This window comes from Polypterus senegalus, chromosome 8 (genome assembly GCF_016835505.1).
Source record: "Polypterus senegalus isolate Bchr_013 chromosome 8, ASM1683550v1, whole genome shotgun sequence".
In the NCBI taxonomy this organism is placed as follows: domain Eukaryota; kingdom Metazoa; phylum Chordata; class Cladistia; order Polypteriformes; family Polypteridae; genus Polypterus; species Polypterus senegalus.
In genome coordinates this window covers 154,943,213-154,966,338 of record NC_053161.1, presented here as the reverse complement: position 1 = coordinate 154,966,338, position 23,126 = coordinate 154,943,213, and the positions used below count along the sequence as shown (strand labels likewise).

Here is a 23,126-nt window from a genome sequence, read left to right as displayed (position 1 = left end):
TGCATGCTGGGAGGTGCACCTTTAAATGTGAGCCGTGTCTCTTTATTATTCATACGTCTCTAACAGACCTGCTCAGGGTCACAGAGTGAGTCAATAGTGGGGTCTGAACCAGCAGCCTGGAGGTTTCCAGTCTAAATCCTCATCCTCTAAAGCAGTGTTTCCCAATCTCGGTCCTGGGGACCCCCTGTGACTGCAGATTTTTGTTTCAACCAGATTCCTAATCAGTAACAACACCTCATAGCATTTCTCTCATTATTTATTTTGTATTATTTTTCTTTTATTCGTCATTCAGAAAAGCACAGCAGCATGATTTTTACATTTATAAGACATTTAGAAATATTTCTTATTTCTAAATGCTTAACTCTCTTTTGTTGATTTCATTATATTTTGTCCTTTCTCTGTGCAGTTTCCCCCCTTTGTTGTATCTTATTAATGACAATTAGAAACAAGCAGAGCAGACACGCTGGCGCAGTACTAACAGGAGATGATCCTTTGGTCTAAGCGCTGTTGCAGTGAACAGTGGAACGAGATCAATACCAAGTTTAACTTATCCACAGGGCCACCCAAGGCAAACTGGTCCTAGGTGAGGGATGAGACAAAGAGCGGTTCAACAAACCTCCAATGATAAAAGAAAACTTTGGATGACATTTTCCATTGCCCTGACGCGGGTCATCGGGGCCCCTCTCTGGAGCCAGGCATGGAGGTGGGGCTCAATGGCGAGAGCCTGGTGGCCAGGCCTGCACCCATGGGGCTCGGCCAGGCACAGCCCGAAGAGGTAATATGGGTCCTCCTTCCCATGGGCTCTCCACCTATCGGAGGGATCAAGGAGGTTGGGTGCAGTGTGAGTTGGGTGGTGGCCGAAGGCGGGGACCTTGGCGGTCTGATCCTCGGCTACAGAAACTGGCTCTTGGGACGGGGAATGTCACCTCTCTGAAGAGGAAGGAGCCTGAGCTAGTGCATGAGGTCGAGAGGTTCCGGCTAGATATAGTTGGACTCACCTTGATGCACAGCTTGGACTCTGGAACCAATCTCCTTGAGAGGGGCTGGACTCTCTACCACTCTGGAGTTGCCCCCGGTGAGAGGCGCCAAGCAGGTGTGGGCATACTTATTGCCCCCCGACTTGGAGCCTGTGCGTTGGGGTTTACCCCGGTGGACCAGAGGGTGGCCTCCCTCCGCATTCAGGTGGGGGGAAGGGTCCTGACTGTTGTTTGTGCATATGCGCCGAACAGCAGTTTGGAGTATCCACCCTTTTTGGAGTCTCTGGAGGGGTTGCTAGAGGGCATACCTTCTGGGGACTCCCTCGTTGTGCTGGGAGACTTCAATGCTCACGTGGGCAATGACAGTGAGACCTGGAAGGGTGTGAATAGCAGGAATGGCCCACTCGATCTGAACCCGAGCAGTGTTTTGTTATTGGACTCCTGTGCTCGTCACAGATTGTCCATAACGAACACCATGTTCAAGCATAGGGGTGTACATATGTGCACTTGGCACCAGGACACCCTAGGCCTCAGTTCGATGATCGACTTTGTGGTCGTGTCGTCGGACTTGCGGCCACATGTCTTGCACACTAGGGTGAAGAGAGGGGTGGAGCTGTCAACTAATCACCACCTGGTGGTGAGTTGGTTTCGATGGTGGGGGAAGATGCCGGTCAGGCCTGGTAGGCCCAAACGTGTTGTGAGGGTCTGCTGGGAACGGCTGGCAGAGTCCCCTGTCAAAAGTAGCCTTAACTCCCACCTTCAGCAGAACTTCAAGCACATCCCGAGGGAGGTGGGGGACATTGAGTCCGAATGTGCCATGTCCTGTGCCTCTATTGTTGAGGCGGCTGACCGGAACTGTGGCCGCAAGGTGGTCGGTGCCTGTTGTGGCGGCAATCCCCAAACCCGTTGGTGGACACCATCGGTGAGGGATTCCGTCAAGCTGAAGAAGGAGTCCTATAGGACTTTTTTGTCCTGTGGGTCTCTGGAGGCAGCTGATAGGTACCAGCAGGCCAAGCGGAATGTGGCTTCGGTGGTTGCTGAGGCAAAAACTCGGGCATGGGAGGAGTTTGGGGAGGCCATGGAGAACGACTTTCGGACGGCTTCGAGGAGATTCTGGTCCACCGTCCGGCGTCTCAGGAGGGGGAAGCAGTGCAGTGTCAACACTGTATATGGTGGGGATGGTGCGCTGCTGACCTCGACTCGGGACGTTGTGGGTCGGTGGGGAGTACTTCAAGACCTCCTCAATCCCATTAACATGCCTTCCAATGAGGAAGCAGAGCCTGGGGACTCTGAGGTGGGCTCTCCCATCTCTGGGACTGAGGTCACCGAGGTTGTCAAAAAACTCCTTGGTGGCAAGGCCCCTGGGGTGGATGAAATACGCCCAAAGTTCCTCAAGGCTCTGGATGTTGTAGGGCTGTCTTGGTTGACACGTCTCTGCAACATTGCATGGACTTCGGGGACAGTGCCTCTGGATTGGCAGACCGGGGTGGTGGTCCCCCTCTTTAAAAAGGAACAGTGTGGTTTTTGTCCTGGTCGCGGAACAGTGGACCAGCTCTACACCCTTAGAAGAATCCTAGAGGGTGCATGAGAGTTTGCCCAACCAGTCTACATGTGTTTTGTGGACTTGGAAAAGGCATTTGACCGTGTCCCTTGAGGAACCCTGTGGAGGGTGCTCCAGGAGTATGGGGTACTGGACCCCCTGATAAGAACTGTTCAGTCCCTGTACAACCGGTGTCAGAGCTTGGTCCGCATTGCCAGCAGTAAGTTGAGCCCATTTCCAGTGAGAGTTGGACCCCGCCAGGGCTGCCCTTTGTCACCGATTCTGTTCATAACTTTTATGGGCAGAATTTCTAGGTGCAGCCCGGGTGTTGAAGGGGTCCGGTTTGGTGGACTCAGGATTGGGTCACCGCTTTTCCATCCAGCTTAGAAATGCATTTTGTGTTGATGTATTTATGTGCACAAACTTATATTCTATGTTCATTTTGTTTTGAATAAATTGTAATATTTTGTTTATCAAATCAAGCTTGTTTGGGGTATTTGATGAACAACAAGCCATTTGTCTGCCCAAATCACAAAACAGACAAAGTGAATTCTGTGTATTTGACATTTTGCAATTTTCCTTTTCCTACAAGCACTTTAAGAGCACTGTCCCACCTATTCAGTCTCATATTTAGGTAAATTAATTTGGGGTGGTTGAACTTGTGGTGTTTCAGTATATTCAGTGAAAAAAAGACTATATTACCATCTGAGTAAGTTGGTTGCTTCTCCATAGACCTCCACTTCACAGAGTGTCAGATACTGAGGTTGGTTTGGCAGGACAATGCTGACATATTGGCCACGCATTCCATTACAGCAGATAGTGTGAACAGATCCAGGGTAGGTTGTCTCAATTGTGCCACATCTGTAAATGGAAAAAAACATATTTTTATTTATCAGCAGTTAAGTAATTAGCCTTTATCCTAACCTCTCCTCTCTCTCCTTTTATTTAACCTCTACTTTATATTTGACCAGTAAGGTGTTGCAGTGGGAAGCACTGCTAGCTCATGGATTCAGCATACTGAATTTGCAGACTGTCCCTGTAGAAGCATGACTTTACTTCCCACATCCCCAAAGACATGTGAGTTTGGTTAATCAAAGACTCTAAAGTTCTTCCATTTTGAGTGTTAGTGTGTGAGTTAGCAGACCCTGGGATGAACTGGTGTCCTTCGATGGCTGACTCCTTATGCTTTTAGGATTGGGTCTGGCCTCCTGAAGCCCCACTTGAGTTTACAAGAAAGTTTATGTTTAATCTATTCCCCCTTTAATTTCAGAATTCTTAAATATTTTTAGATACATGTACAGTACATTTGGCCATAATTTTAATACATTGCTTCTTTGAGGGCATTGCCTGTAAATATGGTCACGAGAGGTATAAACATTGATGATACTTAAAATATGATCACAAAAATTGAATTATTAGAAATGTTGAAATTAAACTAGTAAAAAAAAAAAAAACATTTGTTAAACCTCTAGAAAAACTGAAGGCTGATTGGTCGAATGTATCTGATGAGGAAACAAACCAATGTTAATTCTTTTATTAAAATACAAGGTCTGTATAAAAGTCATACTGTATATATGCCTATTGGATGAGTTGCTGGGACAGGTGAGCTGTTAGCTAACAAAATGAGCTTAATGGACAGAACTGGCCTCCACTCATTTGTCAGACTTCTTATGTTCTTATACTGGAATCTCCAAAAGATACCTGGCATTCCTGAAATACCTAAAGTCATGACTGGTTGTTCCATCTATCATCTCACACTTTACAAATAACATTACCTGTCTCACTCACAGGTTCATACTTTGGTATGAGGCAATGGCTGACACGGATATATTCTTTGTTATGACTTAAGTTCATCATCTTATCATTTATTTATTATTTTTTAACCCAACCATAGGAGATGTACAGACCAGTGTGGTTTCTTCATGCCAGTCCCAAGCCTGGATGAATGGGGAGGGTTACAACAGGAGAAGGCATTCGTTGTTAAAAGTTTGCCATATCAATATGTGGACAGCAATAAAAATTTTGAAACTGGATCGTTCAAGGTCTGGGTTAACAATGGCTGCCACAAGGACTGTTAGCCAAAAGAGTTCTGGTGGAAATTGGGTTACTGTTGGCTGAAAGAGGAGAAGAAGATGGGGAGGGTGTGTTCAGAGGCAGGGGGAGAAGAGGAAGGTAAAGAGAGTGGAACTCAGGGTAGGAAATTTGATTGTTGGCAGTATGACTGGTAAAGGGGGAGAGTTAGCCAATATGATGGAGAGAAGGAAGGTTGATATATTGTGCGTGCAAGAGACTAAATGGAAGGGGAGTAAGGCCAGGTGGATCGGAGGTGGATTCAAATTATTCTATCATGGTGTGGATAGGAGGAGAAATGGAGTAGGAGTTATTCTGAAGGAACAATATGTCAAGAGTGTTTTGAAGGTGAAAAGAGTGTCAGACAGAGAAATGATTATGAAGCTGGAAATTGGAGGTGTGATGATGAATGTTGTTAGTGCATATGCACCACAAGTTGGTTGTGTGATGGACGAGTAAGAACATTTCTGGAGTGAGTCGGATGAAGTGGTGGAGTGTGCACCCAAGGGAGGAAGAGTGGTGATTGGAGCGGATTTCAATGGACAATGTGATGAAGGGAACAGAGGAGATGAGAAGGTGATGGGTAGGTATGGTGTCAAGGAGAGGAATGAAGAAGGTCATAGGATAGTGGATTTTGCAAGAAGGATGGACATGGCTGTGGTGAATACGTATTTTAAGAAGAGGGAGGAAAAACAGGGTGACTTACAAGTGCAGAGGAAGATGCACACAGGTGGATTACGTCCTGTACAGGAGGGTCATTCTGGAAGAAATTGGCAGGGGAAAGTGTAGTTAGGCAGCATAGGATGGTGGTCTGTAGGATGAAGTTGGATATCAAAAATAGGAGTAGAGTGAGGGCAAAGTCAAGGATCAAATGGTGGAAGTTGGAAAAGGACGATTGTAGGGTTGAGTTCAGGGGGAAGGTAGACAGGCACTGAGTGGCAGTGAAGAGTTACCAGACAGTTGGGCAACTAGAACAAAAATAGTAAGGCAAATAGCTAGAAGGGTGCTGGGTGTGACATTTGGACTGATAATAGAGGATATTGAAACCTGGTAGTGGAATGGGGAAGTATAGCAGAATATACAGAGGAAGAGGTTGTCGAAGAGGAGTGGGATAGCCAGAGAGATGCAGAAAGTAGACAGGAGTACAGGGAGATAAGGCGTAAGGTGAAAACAGAGGTATAGAAGACTAAAGAAAAGGCATATGGTGAGTTGTATGAGAGGCTGGACACTAAGGAAGGAGAAAAGTACCTGTACCGACTGGCTAGACAGAAAGACTGACCTGGGAAAGATGTGCAGCAGGTTAGGGTGATAAAGGATACAGATGGAGAAGTACTCACAAGCAAGGAGAGTGTGTTGAGCAGATGGAAAGAGTACTTCAAGAGGCTGATGAATGAAGAGAATGAGAGAAAGAAGGTTGGGTGATGTGGAAAGAGTGAATCAGGAGATGCAACAGATTAGCAAGGAGGAAGTAAGGACAGCTATGAAGACGACAAAGAGTGGAAAGTGCGTCGGTCCAGATGATATAGCTGTGGAAGCATTGAGGTGTTTAGGAGAGATGGAATTGGAGTTTTTAACCAGATTGTTTAATGGAATCTTGGAAAGTGAGAGGATGCCTGAGGAGGTTAGAAGACGTGTACTGGTGCTAATATAGAAATAATGATAGAAAACACCCATGAGAAGCATATTGTTAAAAAACGATTCTTTGACTCAGCAGCAGCTTTAAAACTTACAAACATTCTAAGCAATCAGTTTGTTTATAGTGCCAACTATAATAGTGAGGATAATGTAAATAGTAAGGTGGAAAGATTTAATACTAAAGTGAGAGCTGCTGTTGACATAGTTGCACCTGAAAAGACAGTGAAAAAATCTTCTAGCATTGTTATACCATGGAAGACCCAAAGAGTGTCTGATTTAAAGAGAACATGCCGTAGAGCTGAGCGTCAATGGAGGAAGACTAAACTTACTATCCACCACGAAATATTAAAAGTCAAAATAACAGAATACAATAACACTGTCCGTCTTGAGAGACGCTGCTATTTCTCCAAGATTATAAATAACAATGCTAGTAATCCCAGAGTCTTATTTTCTACAATTGATCACCTACTAAACCCAGGTAACTCAAAGGAATGCCTCCTAAGTACTTCCAGTGAAACCTGTGAGGCTTTTGCTGTATTTTTCAACCAAAAAATTAATGATATTAGAAATAACATAGTATATCTTCCCAACACTAAGGATCCTCCTAAACCCCAGCATCCTGTTATAAACAAATTAAACTCTTTCACTAGGATAGATTTACCTGATTTACAAAAAATAATATCTCAATTAAAACCCTCCACCTGCATCCTTGACCCAATACCAACAAGGTTTTCAAAGAAGTATCAGGCGTGCTAATTGATAATGTTCTTGACATAGTAAATTCGTCATTAGATACGGGGGTCTTCCCAGACTGTCTTAAGACTGCTGTAGTTAAACCCCTACTTAAGAAACATAATCTTGACCCTCGGCTCTTGAAAATTTTAGACCCATCTCTAACCTGCCTTTCTTAAGTAAAGTTCTGGAGAAGGCAGTCATTATGCAGTTAAATGACCACCTAAATAAACATGCTATTCTTGATAAATTTCAGTCAGGTTTTAGAACAAATCACAGCACAGAAACTGCACTTGTTAAAGTAGTAAATGACTTGCGGGTAAATGCAGACAGAGGCCATTTATCTGTTCTCATCCTCTTAGATCTGAGTGCTGCATTTGACACCATTGATCACAGTATTCTTAGAAATCGCCTTAGTCAATGGGTGGGCCTCTCTGGCTTAAATTGGTTTGAATCCTACCTGGCAGGGAGAAAATTTTTGTTAGTTGTGGAATTACAACTAAAGACACATGATATCCGATATGGTGTTCCACAAGGCTCTATCCTGGGTCCTGCTCTTCTCAATCTACATGCTTCCGTTAGGTCAGATTATCTCAGGGCACAACGTGAGCTACCACAGCTATGCTGATGACACACAGCTGTACTTATCAATAGCACCTGATGACCCGATTCTCTTGATTCACTAACACAATGTCTGACTTGTATCTCAGAATGGATGAATAGTAACTTTCTCAAGTTAAATAAAGAGAAAACTGAAATCTTAGTGATTAGCAATAATGGATACAATGAGGCTATTAGAAATAAACTGGATACATTAGGATTAAAAGTCAAGACGGAGGTAAAAAGCTTAGGGGTGATTGTTGACTGTAATCTGAATTTTAAATCACATATTAATCAGATCACTAGGACAGCATTTTTCACTTAAGAAACATAAGTAAAGTTAGACCTCTTATATCACTGAAAGATGCTGAGAAATTAGTTCACTCGTTTGTTTTCAGTCGACTAGATTACTGTAACGCACTCCTCTCAGGACTACCCAAAAAAGACATAAATCATTTGCAACTAGTGCAGAATGCAGCTGCTAGAATCCTAACTAGGAAAAGAAAATCTGAGCACATCTCTCCAGTTTTGATGTCACTACACTGGTTACCTGTGTCATTCAGGATTGACTTTAAAATTCTGCTTATGGTTTATAAAGCCTTAAATAATCTCGCCCCATCTTATATATCGGAATGTCTGACACCTTATATTCCAAATCGTAACCTCAGATCCTCAAATGAGTGTCTCCTTAGAATTCCAAGAACAAAACTTAAAAGAAGTGGTGAGGCGGCCTTCTGCTGTTATGCACCTAAAATCTGGAATAGCCTGCCAATAGGAATTCGCCAGGCTGATACAGTAGAGCACTTTAAAACACTGCTGAAAACACATTATTTTAACATGGCCTTTCTATAATTTCACTGTAATCAAAATCCTGATACGCTATATCTCCAACTCATCATAATAACTATTCATGTTGGCTCTAAAATCTGTACTAACCCTTACTCTCTTTCTGTTTCCTTTTCCGGTATCCTTTTGGTGGTGGCCACCACCATCTACTCAAAGCACCGTGATGTTCCAACAATGATGGATGGATTAAAAGCCAGAAGTCTGTATGACCATCAACATCAAGTGGCTCTGTGAGAACCTTAACTACAAAGAGGACTATTTAATTTATGTTAGGTAAAATGCCCAGAGGAGACTGGGCGGTCCCGTGGCCTGGAACCCCTGCAGATTTTATTTTTTTTTTCTCCAGCTATCTTTTTTTTTTTTTTTCCAGTCCACCCTGGCCATCGGACCTTTTCTATGTTAACAAATGTTGTCTTATTTTAACTTCTTATTTTATCTTTTATTTTTCTTTTCTTCAGTATGTAAAGCACTTTGAGCTGCTTTTTCTATGAAAATGTGCTATATAAATAAATGTTGTTGTTGTTGGTGCCGATATTTAAGAATAAGGAGAATGTGCAGAGCTGTAGTAACTACATGGGGATAAAATTGATGAGCCACAGCATGAAGTTATGGGAAAGAGTAATGGAAGCTAGGTTAAGAAGTGAGGTGATGATTAGTGAGAAGTAGTATGGTTTCATGCCAGGAAAGAGCACCACAGATGTGATGTTTGGTATGAGGGTGTTGATGGAGAGGTTTAGTGAAGGCCAGAAGGAGTTGCATCTATCTATCTATCTATCTATCGCGTCTTTATACACCTAGAGAAAGCATATGACAAAAAGACAGGGGGCAGAGCTGGAGGTGGCAGAGCTGAGATGTTAAGATCTACACTCGATGTGACAAAGAATAACAGGATTAGGAACAAGTATATAAGCAGGTCAGCTCAGGTTGGACAGTTGGGAGACAAAGTCAGAGAGGCGAGATTGCGTTGGTGTGGGCATGTGCAGAGGAGAGATGCTGAGTATATTAGGAGAAGGGTGTTAAAGATAGAGCTGCCAGGCAAGAGAAAAAGAGGAAGGCTTAAGAGAAGGTTTATGGATGTTTTGAGAAAGGACATGAAGGTGGTGGGTGTAAAGGAGAAAGATGCAGAGAACAGTAAGATATGGAAAAAGATGATCCGCTGTGGCAACCCCTAACAGGAGCAGCCAAAAGAAGAAGATAATTTTTTTATTATTTTTTACTCTTTTAGTGTCACATGATGATGATATTGTTACTCTCCCCCATTTTGTTTTTTGATTGGTATGACAGCACACATCATCAGGAGTTTTATCTGTTTTATCTATGTCATGGGGGTGGTTTGGCGGTCATTATATTTACACATACTCTATATGTGCTATATCTAATGATCTGTACTTTGTTTCGATAAAGGAAACACCCTTTTTTACTTTCTCATGTACGAAGTATAGGGAAAGAATTGTAATTGTCCAAAGATTCGATGTCGAGACTTTGATGAATCTCGACATTTTAGACCTCCCTGACTTTCTCGTATACTAAGTATGGGGAAAGTATTGGAATCCTCCAAAAATTCAATTTCGAGATTTTGATGACTCGACGTTTTAGACCTCCCCGAGTACAAAAATAAAATTTTTGGAATTGTCTGTGTGTCTGTTTGTGTCTCTGTGTGTGTGTGTTGTGAACGTGGCCTGGACACAGACAGGCAGACATGTTCTTTTTCCACCACCACACGTTTATTTACAATATTTTCAAAGTCTTATGTGCACACAAACCCCCCCAAAGTCCTGGCCACACAACACCTTTCTTCTTCGGGCCGCCGCTACTCTCTCTTCTCTTGCCTTGTCCTGCCTCCACCCGGCTCCAGCCTCGAATGAAGGGAGGTGGCCCCCTTTACTAGAACCCGGATGTGCTTCAGGTGAATTCCAGCAATCACCCATCGGCACGCCCCTGTGTGGCAAAAGTGCCGGCTGTACATACAAATATTAGGCACAAAATGTACATTTCTATCAACTTTTGGGCCATTTCCATTAACCGAAAGTGGTACTTTACCTTTTATTCATGTAGTTCCAGAGTCCGATTTGTTCAACTTTACTTTTATAATAATTGCTCAATATATTATTAATTTCATTTGATTTGTTGTTGATGGTTCTTTATGTACTTAATATAAAAATATAATCATTGTCTTGCGATTTACTCCACAAATATCCATCCATATATCTGATTAACAAGGAAGTCTAGGGGAGACCACTCACGATTGTTTTCATTGTTTTTATGGCAATTTCTCTCTGAAGGTTTTTGAGTTTTGCTTTTAATCATAGTATGTCCTGACTTTAGGCCTATTAATTCTTTTTGATTTAATTACCAATATTTTTGTCTTCCAGTGTTTTATCCTCCACTTTGTTCAGATTACTCCTTCGGTTTTTGTTTTGAAGCAGTTCTTCTTCTCTGACACTACTTTTGTGAAAAGATCAAAACTCATATGCCACTGTTGTAGCAATATGTGGTTGCAACTTTTCTGGTGAAGGAGGAAAATATCTGATTTTGATGCAAGTCTCAAAAATGATTATGGAGATGCTTGCATGGATGCTAGCAGTGTCAGATGAAGGGTAAAGCACCCAGATGGGTAGGGTAAAAGGATAAAGAACACAGACATTGCCAATCACCCCCCATCGTAGTTGCTCATGTAGAGGCTCTATCAAAAATAGCAAAGGAAAAGTGAGAATCAATTCAGAAAAGTGACAGTTGAGAATGGAATAGTGTATCCTGTGATCGTGTTATAAGTCTGAGATACCATTGGGTGCCACTACTAATAAAGGAAAAGCGTAACATTAATAAAGACTATATTCTTTTGTAATTGCTAGAATGCTGTTATGTCAAAGGGGGTGACTTTTGTTACTTTCTTCTGATGTCTAGAAGGATGGGAAAGCTGCAGTGACTGGAAAGTGGAATTTCCTGTGAAGCTTCAAGAGACACACACCATGCCTGTTGTGAATCTTCTTATATTTTTAGTTCTCATCTAATTTCATCTTACTATTTTAAATATTTATTTAGAGTTATTTAGAATTTCAGATAATGAACCGACCAGTGGTGTGCGTTTTCTGCCAGCTGTGAAAAATGCGTCACCTATGAATTGGTTGTTATGTGGGAAATATTTATTGGCAAGGACTCATAGACAATGGAGCCTTAGATACAGTCCTTCATGGTGAGGTACTCGATAGAAATGGCTTCAAATGGAAAGAGTAACTGCAGGGAGTGGAGGGTCCACTTTTGACAGCAACAAATGAACCAAACTTAACTCAATGGGCAGCGACTCTGAACTTCACTCTGTGAAACATGTCCCTGGTTCATGAGACCCGGGTTGTAGATGTAGATGATGAATTGATATTTGAATTGGATTTTCTGCAAGCAACTAATTTCTTTAGGACTTGGGTTGGGACTGCTAGACTCAGCAGCAGTTTCCCATAGAATTTCTCAATTCAATGAAGGAAGGTGAATTTCACCAGTGACACCCTCAGAGTCTGGCACCTGTATTGGCAGAAATGTGCCATCCGGAAGCACACGTTTTGGCTGACTCTCAAAGTCTAGCTATACATGCACTTTGATATGAATATGTGAATATAGGGGCACCATTGAAATCTGCAATGGACTGTGAGCTTCTTCAGTTTTTCTGGCAGATAAACAGGATAGCCCCAAATGATTCTGTGTTGATTACAGAAAAACAAATGATGTTGCAATCAAGAACTCTTACCCCATTCCTCACATGGGCAATACACTAGATGCCTTAACTGGATGAAAGTTGTTTTCAGCTCTCAGCTTAAGTGGATCCCCACATGGATGCTGAAAACAGAGTCATGAAAAAACACGGCTTTCTCCACAGAACAAGGTTTGTGACAGTTTAAAGTAATGCCTATATGATTCTCATGCAACATTTCAAAGACTCATGGAACAAGTGCTAAAGGGTCTTTCAAAAAAATCTTTACCTTATCTGTCAAGATTGATATCTTAATACATAGAAGGACTACGGAAGAGAGAATTATTGAATCGTGCTTGGTTCCGGACTGATAGCAGCAGGTAAGGCTGTCGCTCCACCCATCAAATGGCAGCTTTTCCAACAAAAAAACACTTTCCAGGGTCAAGTCATCAATGGAGACAGCATTACTACAAACTCCAAGAAGCTTCAATCCCAGAATTCCCAGAATTTTTGGAACTGTTCAATTTGTGAAGGGTTTTGTTACTGTGGCTCAACCTTTCTGCACTTTTATTTCATCAAGTTTATTATTAATACTGCCTTTAAAGTCATGGCTACTAATATTAAAAGAGCTTGTGTCGGACAGTTCAGTTCTCCTTATATGTCAGATTAGGTTTTCTCACAAATCAAACTGCAGGGCTGTTTGTATTTTCTGTGAATTTAAAGAAGTCATCAGAGTGTACCTTGTAGATATTGTGCTATACATTTAACACCATCAGCCCATACAGACTCTTTGTAAGGACTTGGCTGAAAGAGAAGGGACGAGGAAAAAAAAAGTGTACATTTTGTTTTCTAAAAGCATAGGACATACTTTTAAAATAGTAACAGGGAGATATAGCACGAAAACTACTGGTGGTGTTAAAAACATTTCTGTCTGAACACCAAGTCACGTTATTAAGCTCTGAAGAGCTTCCTTTACTCATCTGGATTTGAGAAAACCAAGAGTGAGCATCTACCTACCCTAAGCTAGCTGCTGTGGCAATTAAAACACACACACACACCAAAACACAGGAGGATGGTGGGCCTGCCTGATCATTTTGAATGTTTTTAACCACTATAAGACACCCTGCATTGTACAGAAAGCACTGACATCACTTACTTGACATGCTTTGAGACATCAAGTGAGTCACCAACTCGAACTTCAGCCCTCGTCAGCCTGGTGTCACAGCAGTCCAGCCTGTTGTAGACCACCACTGTGGAGATGGTGTAGTTGGCCTTCAGATTCAGTCTCCACCAGGAGGGAGAGTCATTACTGGTGTGGGTGCAGGTACCATCACTGAAGATGCCACTTGTTTTCCCATCTATGGCCAGGTTTGGAGATCCAAGGTTTCCATAGGGAGAAGACTGCTCTGCTATACCTTGTCTAGCGATATTGATTGCTGTAAAAAGAAATAGAGAACATTTGTTAAACATATAGAAGTTAATTATAGAAGTCTCTTAGTATAAAAATATGGAATGTGTATGACCAAATACTAGCCCACGTTATTCGAGGAAATCACGGTCATTCCATGTCAAATTAGCCAATGGCCCACACAGTTCAGACTGAAATATTTCTACAGACGTGACCAGGTGCACCCATTTTAGTCAGGGGACTCCCTGCAAAAAACTTTTTTGATGTAAGATCAGTACTTTCCCAGTTATAGCCAGTTTACTGAGGGGGGTTCCGATTTTTATCTGGCCTCATTTTGTCATCAAATTTCACAAGTCCATACCTCAAGAACTAAACCACCGATCAGGTTCAGACATTGCACAGTGGTACATTCATTTTGTATAGTATGTGATGAAATTAAAACATTTGGTCCAGTTGACCCTGCATGGTCAAAGCAGCCCCTTGAAACTGACCAAAATTTAATTTGAGTTTTTGACTTTGCTATGTTTAGGCCTCAGAAACACATATTTGCAATCAACACACACTTTTTAAATTTTCTTCCTTATTCAGGTAACTTTTTAGACTTTGTGAAAAAGCAATAAACAGAAAAGTAACCATATCAGGGTTTGAACCACAGACTTCTCAAATCCCAAAAATCATTCTGGATTTCATTTTCAGATCACTCTAATGGAATGTGGGAATATACAGATAACTAAAAAAAAATCATTTATTCTACATTGTTTTTCTCAAAACACAAACCTTACCTTTCTTCTGCAAATCTTTCATGTTTACTGTCCATCCTAAACACAGGCTGAATGCACAATATGTCAATAACGGTTTTCATTGAGTCAAAAATGTCAAACTTTTTTCTGATCAAATGATAATCTCCTATCTCAAGTTGCTGAACAGAGAATGTGATTCTCCATGACCAAAAGAGTACCTGGTACTGGAGAACACCACCTACAGAAAATGGCAAACTCAAAGTCACCAAGGCATCTGGTGAAGACAATCAATTGACTGTCTGAATATTCAGCACTGAAGCAACAGCTGAGCTCCTGTCCTCTCACCATCACACTCTTGATGGTTCAGAGACATCCCTCACATTAGATCAGTGGTCTACTGGGGGCTATGTGGGGGGTGCATGTATGATGGAAAATGTTGGATTGATGTGATTTGTGACAAGAGTGAAGTGGAATCAGACATCCTGAAATGTTTCATGCATCCAAACTCTCCTGCATAGTCTTTCCATTGGCCACCTAGAGATGATAGTTGTCATTGAACTCCTTAGTGCACCTAAAACAGTCAGTGAGAGGCTGCAGTACCATCAAAGACACTCTGCACTTCGAATGAAACAGAAATGAAATGAGTCACATTCCTGCTGCCACAATACCAAGATGGTAACATTTCATCATAACTCGTGTCGTATTTAATGAAAAATCAAGCAGCTGTTGTTCATGTGTTGTGTTTAATGTGCCTTCCAATACCCAAGTTAGTGATGAAGAACTTGATGATTATCATTACTGACAAATGGTGAATTTAACCCATGTTTAGAATGGAAAAATAATAACGAAAGATTCACATACAAAAAATAATACTTGTATTTTATGAAAGAAGGGACGATGTAGGATACAGGAAAGTAATTTTAAAATTGTGTGGACTTTCCCACAGTGCATTAAGCTGGTCTGAAAATTAGACACCAAATGATTTTTCCCATTTGAGAGGTCTGCTGGTCAAAACCCTGATGCCGTTTCTTATTTATAAGAATATTATATTATATTTTGAAAATCCCTGTGTAGGTATCTAAACATGGAAAAAAATCAGCAGGCTGTATCAATCAGAAGAATAGCTTTCTGTAAGCCTCAACATGGCACAGCCAAAGATGCAAGATATTATTTTTTGTTCCATTTTTGATGGTCTGCTTTTACCAAGTGGTGTCATCTGGACCAAACATTTTGATTGTGTTGCTTACTATAACTATAAAGGTACCAACATGCAACATTTGAGCCTGCTAGGTGGTTTAGTTCTAGAGATACAGTCCTGTGAAATTGATGAAAATATAAAGCTGGGTCAAATTTGACACCCCTCTTCCCTCACAAAATTGGCAGTATCTTGGAAAGGGTTGATCTTACATCAAAATAATTTTATAGGGTGGTCTCCTGGATAACATAGGTACACTTGGTATTTTCTTTCAGAATATTTTAAGACCAAAGTGTGTGGGATTTCTGGGAAATCGGTTGATTTGACATGGAATGACCCGTCATCAAAACTATAGGCCAGTTAGGTTAATGATCTTCATGGATAAATTTATATGATATAATTATTTAAGATATTTTGGGTCTGGTTTTCACCATTATGTGTGTTTGGTTACTTTGATGCTACACGTTTGCTTATTCACATGAAGAACGAGCAATTGCGTCATCATGGCAACTAATGAACTTTGCAAAAATGTTTAGATTCTTGTTTTGCTTTAGCTTTGAATTTTTACTTCTAGTTTGGTGTGGCCCTGTGAATTTTGGTAAAGTTCACGCTTAGTGTACTGACCTCTGCCAATGCCCTGAGTACTCTTCTCAAATGCATATAAATAAAGACTTAAAGATAACAACCACATCTCGACTCTATCTGCAGCGACATTACTGAACATTTTCATCTGTTGTAACAGTATTAGTAAAGTCCCCTCAGTGTTTAGTGGTCAGTTTCACAAAATTTACTGAAGAGCAAAAGAGCTGAGATTCATTTTACATAACGGTTTGCGATGTTGCAGCTAAAATACATTTTGCATATGATTTAGTAAAACTCATTGAAAAGTTTTATGATGCATAAAGAGCTATGGAATCAAAAACTATTGTCACCCAAAATGTGAAGGGGAGAAAAAATGAAGGACTAATGCAGGTATTCCTACACGCAAGCTTCTGTCACCCTGAAAGCAGCAAAACTGTCACAGTTGGGTAAATAAAGTAAGGGGGACACACATCTAACTCAAAGCAAATCACAGCACAATACAGACCACTCTTCTTGGTAGTAACACAAAATCTCACCTTTCAGTTACTCAGTGGTGCATATTAACACATGAAGTGAGATGGGTCCAGCTGCAGACCTCCGCACCTCTGTGATTCAGTAGCTCAGCTGGGCAGCTAATTGGACTGCAGCTTTTTATCACATGGTTTACTTGGCGTGAGTCAGATTACCCTCCCCCAACCTTAATCTTAACCACAGTGTAACCAGGCGTTATCACTCACGTATTAAATAAAGCAACAACCTTCTCAATGGAGTGGAGCTCTAGAGGTCCACAGCTAAAGTCTATGGAGTGAAGTAGACATCACCTTGATGAGGGGTGGGGTTGAAGGTGGAGGAGTGGTCACATCCAGCTCACCCTCTCCGATTGGCTACTAGGTGAGCGTCATCCTGCCTGCAAGGTAGACAGGGAAGTCTCCCTGCCAGGAACTAAACACCATCATTCCTGAGTCATTTTCAAAACTTTTGCTGGACCTGCCACACCATACTTATGTGAAAATTCTTTCTGTTTTGTCTTGGTAAAGTAATATATTACACTGCTTTCCCCTTTTGTATTATTAATGCGTAGCCTTTGTCAGAATGCCTCAAATCTCACAGACTTACCACTGTTTATAAGGTATTGTACCATATAACTTCTCCCCACCTGCTCTTCTACATTTGTAACCTCAGGCAATTAAGTGTAGTAAAAGACAAGTTACACTTTAAATAATGTATTATTGATAATTCTCATAAATAATAACAATATGCAAAGCACAAGTGAATACTGGCAACCATACAACCTGATAAATGGTGATGTGTAGTTTCAGGCGGCACACAGACTTAAAATGTCTCTAGTTAAGTTATCACTTTTAGTCAGTTTTCTTCAGAATAGGCCGCATGCCTGTCTCAATATGGCTGGCGAGTTGTGCTCTTCATTGTGTTGTCCTTTTCAGTTCATAGTGTATGAGATGGTCTTTCATCAGTTTGGTCAGAGAGAGAGAGAGGTAAAGCAAGCAGTTTTATAGGTTTTCTGTCCAATCCCTACAGCCAATAGGGCGTCATGGTCCTTAAAGGCTTCTGATACAAGCCAATTCCAAAGAGCCATACTTCAGACCACTGGGGCAGAGAATATCTTCACACCTGCCCTCAAAACTATTTGTTGCGCTGAAGCTTGCCAGCTAGGTAATCTGGCTTTCCTGTGGGGGTTGACTGAGAGAGCCCTGCTGAGAAACATTTGTCAAATTTGTTTGAGGAATTTCCCCCAAACCTGTCGTGAAATTCAATATCTTGACTTAGTCCTAGGGGATAAAAATGATTGCTTCTCACTAATAAAATACTAATATTATATTGCTTTGTCTAAGTTACAAATAAAGACATACAAAATATTTATCAACTTGTATGCAAAATTTCACACCACAACACTTGCAAACAGAATTCATGTTTGCATAAACTTCTGGCCCACCACAACTTTTTCTTGGGAATCATGTGAGCTCCTTTTTGAATAACGCTGTTCAATGAGTGCAGTCTCAGAAAGATGTAACAAGTTTATAGGTAAAATGCAGCTATAAACTTTACAAAGTACTCATCCAGAAAAAAAAAACATCAGTTATTTTTAATTCTAAGAACTGCATTTAATTGCAAACATTCAAAAGTGAGTTATGAAGTAACACAAAGCCTTATCACTGTAAACACATCATTTCTTTCCTTCATTTCATTTAAAGAATTAGTCATTACAAGCAGGGAGGAGAAACACAGTATTATTTGTATGATTCTATTGATTCACTAACACAATGTCTGACTTGTATCTCAGAATGGATGAATAGTAACTTTCTCAAGTTAAATAAAGAGAAAACTGAAATCTTAGTGATTAGCAATAATGGATACAATGAGGCTATTAGAAATAAACTTGATGCATTAGGATTAAAAGCCAAGATGGAGGGGTAATTGTTGACTGTAATCTGAATTTTAAATTGCATATTAATCAGATCATTAGGACAGCATTTTTTCACTTAAGAAACATAGCAAAAGTTAGACCTTCTTATATCATTGAAAGATGCTGAGAAATTAGTTCGCGTGTTCGTTTTCAGTCGACTAGATTACTGTAACACACTCCTCCCAGTACTACCCAAAAAAGACATAAATCATTTGCAACTAGTGCAGAATGCAGCTGCTAGAATCCTAACTAGGAAAAGAAAATCCGAACACAACTCTCCAGTTTTAATGTCACTACACTGGTTACCTGTGTCATTCAGGATTGACTTTAAAATTCTGCTTATGGTTTATAAAGCCTTAAATAATCTCGCTCCGTCTTATATATCGGAATGTCTGACACCTTATATTCCAAATTGTAACCTCAAATCCTCAAATGAGTGTCTCCTTAGAATTCCAAGAACAAAACTTAAAAGAAGTGGTGAGGCGGCCTTCTGCTGCTATGCACCTAAAATCTGGAATAGCCTGCCAATAGGAATTCGCCAGGCTGATACAGTAGAGCACTTTAAAACACTGCTGAAAACATATTACTTTAACATGGCCTTTTTATAACTTCATTTTAACTTAATTTAACTTAATCCTTATACTCTGTATGTTCAATTCATCATAACAACTATTTATGGTGGCTCTAAAATCCGTACTGACCCCTACTCTCTTTTCTGTTTCTTTTTCCGGTTTCTTTGTGGTGGTGGCCTGCGTCACCACCACCTACTCAAAGCTTCATGATGCTCCAACAATGATGGACAGATTAAAAGGCAGAAGTCTACGTGACCATCATCATCATCAAGCCCTTCCGTGAGAATCCTAAATCCAAAGAGGACTGTTTCATTTATATTAGGTAGAATGCCCAGAGGGGACTGGGCGGTCTCATGGTCTGGAATCCCTACAGATTTTATTTTTTTCCAGCCGTCTGGAGTTTTTTTGTTTTTTCTGTCCCCCCTGGCCATTGAACCTTACTCTTATTCGATGTTAATTAATGTTGACTTATTTTGTTTTCTTATTGTGTCTTTTATTTTTCTATTCTTTATTATGTAAAGCACTTTGAGCTACTGTTTGTATGAAAATGTGCTATATAAATAAATGTTGTTGTTATTGTTGTTGTATTACCATTTAACGCAGGTTTGCAGGGTGAGACAATTTCTTCTCCGTAGACCTCCACTTCACAGAGTGTCAGATACTGAATCTGATTTGGCAGAACAACACTGACAAACTGGCCTCTCTTTCCATTACAGCAGATGGTGTGAACAGACCCAGGAGAAGTTACCTCAATTGTGCCACACCTGGAAGAGAAGAACATCTCAAAGAGTAAGGAGAAAAGATTATTATCTTATAAAATATCACCAGAAGGTGAATAACTAAAGGATCACATAAATCATAGAAGAGGAACAGACAAGGGGTCAGATACCAGGAAAGTGAAACAAAAACCACTGATCACCAAAACCATTAATGACAAAAAAGATTACAGCTAAAATAAACAGGCCAGGAGATGAAAGAACCAAATAATAAAACTTATCCTGAAAAAAATTGCCAGCTAAAATTAAGTTCTTAATAAGTATTTATTCATAAGACTTAGATATGTTTTCTTCCAAGTCTCCATCTACAATGGATAGGGAGCAATATGGACACAATCTGTCAAATGACCTTCATGAAGCTGTGTGGTGGCTCTGAGGTTAAGGATCTGCACTGGTATCTGGAAAGTTGCTGGTCTGAATCCCCATTACTGCCAAAAGAGATCCTACTCCTTTGGGCCCATGAGCAAGGCCTTTAACCTGCATGTGCTCTGGGTGTGCCGTACAATGGCTGACCCTGTGCTCTGACCTCAAGGGGTATGCAAATAACAACAAATGCCTAATACAAGAAATTGTACAAGGCAAATAAATAACAAAAAATGTCATGTGATGAGCTACAGATCTATCTATCTGGTTTCAAAATAATTCAGAAAAACTGTAGTGAATGTGCTTTTAATTTCAGCAGACATTACCAAATCTAGAAGATTACTAGATCCCTAGAGTTAGCAAAATGCTAGCGGGTGTAGCCACAGTGATATGGTAAAAAAAATGCATATAAGAAGCAAACAGTAGTCACAAGTCTCGGATGATACTTCTCTGTTCTACTTTATTCTCATTTACCTGGAAATATAGAAATGCTTCAATCTTTGCATAGATCAACATGACGATCAGTTAAACAATGGTGCATGCCAATTTCCTCTGCAGAACAGTAGTGTAAACACATTTACTTTGGTTCAACAATAGTATTGTTGTTGTCAGCTATCAAAAAGTATCTGATTAGAAACCAGTGTCCCCAGAACTCCTTGATTTTCAAAGGAAGGAGGCAGTTCTATATCACCACATTGTACAGTGCATCCGGAAAGTATTCACAGCACATCACTTTTTCCACATTTTGTTATGTTACAGCCTTATTCCAAAATGGATTAAATTCATTTTTTGCCTCAGAATTCTACACAGAACACCCCAAAATGACAACGTGAAAAAAAATTTACTTGAGGTTTTTGCAAATTTTTTTAAAAATAAAAACACTGAGAAATCACATGTACATAAGTATTCACAGCCTTTGCTTTGAAGCTCAAAGTTGAGCTCAGGTGCATTCTGTTTCCCCTGATCGTCCTTGAGATGTTTCTGCAACTTAATTGGAGTCCACCGGTAGTAAATGCAGTTGATTGGACAGGATTTGGAAAGGCACACACCTGTCTATATAAGGTCCCACAGTTGACAGTTCATGTCAGAGCACAAACCAAGCATGAAGTCAAAGGAATTGTCTGTAGACCTCTGAGACAGGATTGTCTCGAGGCACAAATCTGGGGAAGGTTATAGAAACATTTCTGCTGCTTTAAAGGTCCCAATGAACACAGTGGCCTCCATCATCCATAAGTGGAAGAAGTTCGAAACCACCAGGACTCTTCTTAGAGCTTGCCGGCCATCTAAACTGAGCGATCGGGGGAGAAGGGCCTTAGTCTGGGAGGTGACCAAGAACCCAATGGTCACTCTGTCAGATCTCCAGAGGTCCTCTGTGGAGAGAGGAGAACCTTCCAGAAGGACAACCATCTCTGCAGCAATCCACCAATCAGGCCTGTATGGTAGAGTGGCCAGACGGAAGCCACTCCTTAGTAAAAGGCACATGGCAGCCCGCCTGGAGTTTGCCAAAAGGCACCTGAAAGACTCTTAGACCATGAGAAACAAAATTCTCTGGTCTGATGAGACAAAGATTGAACTCTTTGGTGTGAATGCCAGGCGTCACGTTTGGAGGAGACCAGGCTCCGCTCATCACCAGGCCAATACCATCCCTACAGTGAAGCATGGTGGTGGCAGCATCATGCTGTGGGGATGTTTTTCAGTGGCAGGAACTGGGAGACTAGTCACGATAAAGGGAAAGATGACTGCAGCAATGTACAGAGATATCCTGGATGAAAACCTGCTCCAGAGCGCTCTTGACCTCAGACTGGGGCGACGGTTCATCTTTCAGCAGGACAACGACCCTAAGCACACAGCCAAGATATCAAAGGAGTGGCTTCAGGACAACTCTGTGAATGTCCTTGAGTGGCCCAGCCAGAGCCCAGACTTGAATCCAATTGAACATCTCTGGAGAGATCTTAAAATGGCTGTGCACTGACGCTTCCCATCCAACCTGATGGAGCTTGAGAGGTGCTGCAAAGAGGAATGAGCGAAACTGGCCAAGGATGGGTGTGCCAAGCTTGTGGCATCATATTCAAAAAGACTTCAGGCTGTAATTGCTGCCAAAGGTGCATCGACAAAGTATTGAGCAAAGGCTGTGAATACTTATGTACGTGTGATTTCTCAGTTTTTTTATTTTTAATAAATTTGCAAATACCTCAAGTAAACTTTTTCCACCTTGTCATTATGGGGTGTTGTGTGTAGAATTCTGAGGAAAAAAATGAATTTAATCCATTTTGGAATAAGGCTGTAACATAACAAAGTGTGGAAAAAGTGATGCGCTGTGAATACTTTCCGGATGCACTGTATGTGGATGTGATACTAATCAAAGCAGATAAACATTTATGTCTGTAGACAGCGTTCAACAACAACCTGTAGCAGAAATTTCCAGAAATTTTGTCTTTTCTTTAAAACACTGAATTCAAGCCCAAACAGACATGGTGCATAACAATGGTCACACATGCATGCCAGAGGAATGATTTGTGTGCTAACCATAAGGATGTGGTACCACTCTGAGACGAGAGGGGTTGCTGTCACTAATGGGTTTGTGTCCTTTTCTTCTACCACAGCTTTGAAAAGCAAGTCCTTGATTGTAACGGAACCAAGGAAGCCTCACCTCTTCTTATCCACCCAGTATAAAAGGGAGGTGCTCCCACAAGGTGGCGCCTCCTTTGGATCTGACTTTGTTGGAGAGCGAGTCTTGCTAAATGCCAAGTGACTGATTTAAAGGACAACTAGCTTGTCCATATAGCATCATCAAGTGTTTATTTTTTAGTGAAGTTTTTTGTTTTTGTTTCAGTTAAACAGGGTTTTTCCCAGTTGGCACCCCAATTATTTGGAATTGCATTGCGTCATAATTTGTCCCACTACACAGAAAATCTCAATACAAATGTAATACATGTGCTATATAATGTCAAATCTAATATGACATATTCAGTTTTTGGTCACC

At 41.0% G+C, this 23,126-nt stretch overlaps 1 protein-coding gene across 1 annotated transcript in view; it reads right to left on the bottom strand.

The window, feature by feature from the left end:
- Positions 1-23,126, bottom strand: part of LOC120533182 — a 74,578-nt gene that overhangs the window by 1,138 nt on the left and 50,314 nt on the right. Inside the window, exons 8-10 of the mRNA XM_039759913.1 lie at positions 19,596-19,768; positions 13,239-13,518; positions 3,220-3,378 (exon numbers count right to left, since the gene is read on the bottom strand). Coding sequence (XP_039615847.1) covers positions 3,220-3,378; positions 13,239-13,518; positions 19,596-19,768 — 612 coding nt within the window. The remainder of the gene's footprint in view (positions 1-3,219; positions 3,379-13,238; positions 13,519-19,595; positions 19,769-23,126) is intronic.